Source organism: Panulirus ornatus, chromosome 30 (assembly GCF_036320965.1).
Source record: "Panulirus ornatus isolate Po-2019 chromosome 30, ASM3632096v1, whole genome shotgun sequence".
Classification (NCBI taxonomy): Eukaryota; Metazoa; Arthropoda; class Malacostraca; order Decapoda; family Palinuridae; genus Panulirus; species Panulirus ornatus.
In genome coordinates, this window is record NC_092253.1 from 12,910,900 (window position 1) to 12,914,690 (window position 3,791).

General features: G+C 36.7%; 1 protein-coding gene across 1 annotated transcript in view; it reads left to right on the plus strand.

Annotated features, from left to right (window-relative positions):
* LOC139758279 (uncharacterized) overlaps positions 1-3,190 on the plus strand; it is a 29,576-nt gene extending 26,386 nt beyond the window's left edge. The window contains exon 6 of the mRNA XM_071679488.1: positions 1,527-3,190. Within this exon, the coding sequence (XP_071535589.1) occupies positions 1,527-1,758 (232 nt within the window). The 3' untranslated portion in view covers positions 1,759-3,190. The remainder of the gene's footprint in view (positions 1-1,526) is intronic.
* Positions 3,191-3,791: the final 601 nt, after the last annotated feature.

Genomic DNA, 3,791 nt, shown 5'->3' on the forward strand with positions numbered 1-3,791 from the left:
CCTTGCTCTTATTCACATTTACTCTTCACTTTCTTCTTCCACACACTTTACCAAACTCAGTCACCAGCTTCTGCAGTTTCTCACATGAATCAGCCACCAGCGCTGTATCATCAGCGAACAACAACTGACTCACTTCCCAAGCTCTCTCATCCCCAACAGACTTCATACTTGCCCCTCTTTCCAAAACTCTTGCATTTACCTCCCTAACAACCCCATCCATAAACAAATTAAACAACCATGGAGACATCACACACCCCTGCCGCAAACCTACATTCACTGAGAACCAATCACTTTCCTCTCTTCCTACATGTACACATGCCTTACATCCTCGATAAAAACTTTTCACTGCTTCTAACAACTTTCCTCCCACACCATATATTCTTAATACCTTCCACAGAGCACCTCTATCAACTCTATTATCATTATTATTATTATTTTTTTTTCATACTATTCGCTATTTCCCGCGATAGCGAGGTAGCGTTAAGAACAGAGGACTGGGCCTTTGAGGGAATATCCTCACCTGGACCTCTTCTCTGTTCCTTCTTTAAAAAAAAAAAAAAACGACACCCTCACTCCTTCACCACTCTTATATTGGAAAAGCTCTTCTTTATATCACTTTTAACAAGTTTCCTACTTAATTTCTTGTTGTATTCCCTGTTTTTGTTTCTTCTTACATCTAGCTCTCAAATAACAGTTCAGAGTTCACGTTATCGATGTTTTAAAGATCTAATGGTTGTGATTTTATCATCCTTCACTCTTCTCTCATTCCAAGATTTATAAATTTCTCCTGTAACTTATCTCTCATATGATTCAGGTAACATCTTTGGTGCCTCCATCTAGACCAATTCTCACCAGCAATGTGTCATCCGTAAGACGTTAAATAACATTTTCATTAAGAAGGGAAGGCTCTACGAGGTATCATATGGTGTTACCTTCATAGAGCTACCATACCTAATCCCCAGTCTTCCTGTCTCTCTGTAGAAGACATTTATTGCCCATCGAAACTGACTGCACCATAGAATAGGGACCAATTTCTTACCTTTATCAATAATATTAGTGTTTGTTGTTTGTTTGTTTTTCGTAAAAAGATAGAATTTATGTTTTACTCTTCCCAAAGGATGTCTATATCATTACATGTAGCAGCTGTAATGCTGTTGATGATGGAAATTCTACTCGAAGTCTTGTCATTCGCATATGAGTACCGGGAAGTCTGTTTTGGAACAGAGATGATTATGTCAGTGTTTTCTGATATAAGGAAACACTTCGAATCCCAGACACGTTGCTGAAAGAGATGATTAAAAACTCAAAACCTTCAACTTCAAAGATGTGCATTCTAAAACAGTCTATGAATATGGAACCAGCCCTTTCTAAACTGATATCTAGAATGGAAAGATAAATCACCTCGATCAATCTTTAGTGTAACTTCATCCATTTATTTTTTTGCAAAACTATGTACACAGAAGTATACATGTACTTGTACATATATCAGAATCTAAAACAACATATATTCTTGTTTTTCTACTCAGGTCCTTAGCAGTGGTCGAGTCGGGGATTTTTCGGTATTGGTTTTTGGGAGCCAAACCCAACTCAACGTACTGTCGTTATCCTCCGAAGAAAATGACAGTCACGACTTCTCTGTCTTTAGCAAATCTTTGGGTAAGAAAGGCAGTTTCATATCTTGAGATATTGCTATCATGTCAGTGTACATACACCCAGTGGGTGGATGCAGTACTACATTTATATATTATATATAAGTAGTTGCTACATTTGTCAGTATCTGGTGAGAACACAACAAGCTATATTTAATTTCAGGGGGTGCTCATAGTCCTTGTTTGTGGACATTTTAGTGGAGCACTTATCCTCGGGTTTGAGGTGATTCTTGCTTCAAGGGTTTCTTTTTGAAGTTCCGGGAGCAAGTCACAATGAATACAGGACCTGTCCGTTACAAGAGCACGCAACAGAGCTACTAGATATATACTCATCATATATACGAATCATCCACGATTCGAATGCATTTCTATATGTATCAACTGCTGTTACGTTTTGCAGTGTATCTTAAGATGAACACACACACACACACACACACACACACACATATGGATTCAGACAAGGGAAAGTATCGTGGCCGATTTCGTATGACTAGATCCATAAAAGAAACGATACAAATGGTCTAAAAAATGAGTTATCTTTGGCCATAAGACTCGTAATGTCATTTGAACTAAGTAAGAGTCAGGATCAGATGTTAAAGTAATGACAAGAAGAAATGAAAAAACTGAGGTATCTAATCAAAGGTTCCGGACAGTGCCATCAGATGGAAGAAGTTATAAAGCAAATGAAAAATAAACAAGGACAGAACAACTAAAGGCTGTAGCATGAAATTAAGAACATGTTAGAAAAGATGTTATTAAATACTTCTATCAGACACAAGTTGTGGTTGAATGAAATATGGCGATGAAATTGTGAATATGGAAAGTATACTAAAATTCGAAATTGTATGATTGTAAAGAAGGTTTGATAGTGTAGAATTCCTTTCTTATATCGTAGAAATATGTAATTACACACACACACACACACACACACACACACACACACACACACTCGCATACACCACACACCAAGTGGCCGCAGGCTACAACTGTAATAACTTCTAATGGTGTAAATGCTGCGACAGACTATAGATTGTCACAACACTTAAGACACATATGAAATGAATCACATCTGTTTACCTCAATAAGTAAGCTTGATTTAAATTTCATCAGCCGAGAACAACGTTTTATACCAATGCTCATAGTTTTTATCTTTATGTTATCCCTAACAGCTGCTGTGAAAATCAGTCATCAGTCAGCATATTCTGAGACCAAGATGGCTAACTTTACCTTTCCTCCCTCATGAACTAGGCATTTATTTAAGGTTCACAAATCTACCTGAGGTTTCTCCTTACCAGCAAGTATAATACAAATGATACACAATCTGGATAAGTGAAATGCTCTATAATTCATTAATGCTGAAATAAACAGACGTAACGGAGACTAAAGATGTGCCGAAAATTTGTGTCAATAAATATGATTTGATCTATAACATAAAACTGGCCTGATTCGTAATGTCTTACCACGTGTATTATGACCGTGATGTTATATATATAGGTTGCATCCTTGTAAGTTTTATCAGTGAGAATAAACTTTTGGGTTTTCTTTGTAGTTAACTTTCCAGTTGGTGTTTCATAAACTCTTGTAGAGGCTATCTGTTTTAATGTTTTGATAACCAGATATATGAAATATGATTCCTGAAGGAACTTATCTCGACATACAGTCAATTTAGATGATTTACATTTTGCGTCCCATTCCTTAAGTTTCAAACTTTAACTCCTAATTCTCGTCAGCCGCTCTTTTCTTACACTTTTTTTTTTTCTTATTTTCCATTTCCATCACTTCAGTACCTCATTCTTGCCAATACTTCTGTTCCTTAGATTTTTCGATTTTTTCTACCTCATTATTCTCCGAAATTCAAAATTTTTCCCATATATATATATATATATATATATATATATATATATATATATATATATATATATATATATTATTTAATCCCTGGGGATAGGGGAGAAAGAATACTTCCCACGTATTCCCTGCGTGTCGTAGAAGGCGACTAAAAGGGGAGGGAGCGGGTGGCTGGAAATCCTCCCCTCTCGTTTTTTTTTTTTTTCTAATTTTCCAAAGGAAGGAACAGAGAGGGGGGCCAGGTGAGGATATTCCCTCTAAGGCCCAGTCCTCTGTTGATAACGCTACCTCGCT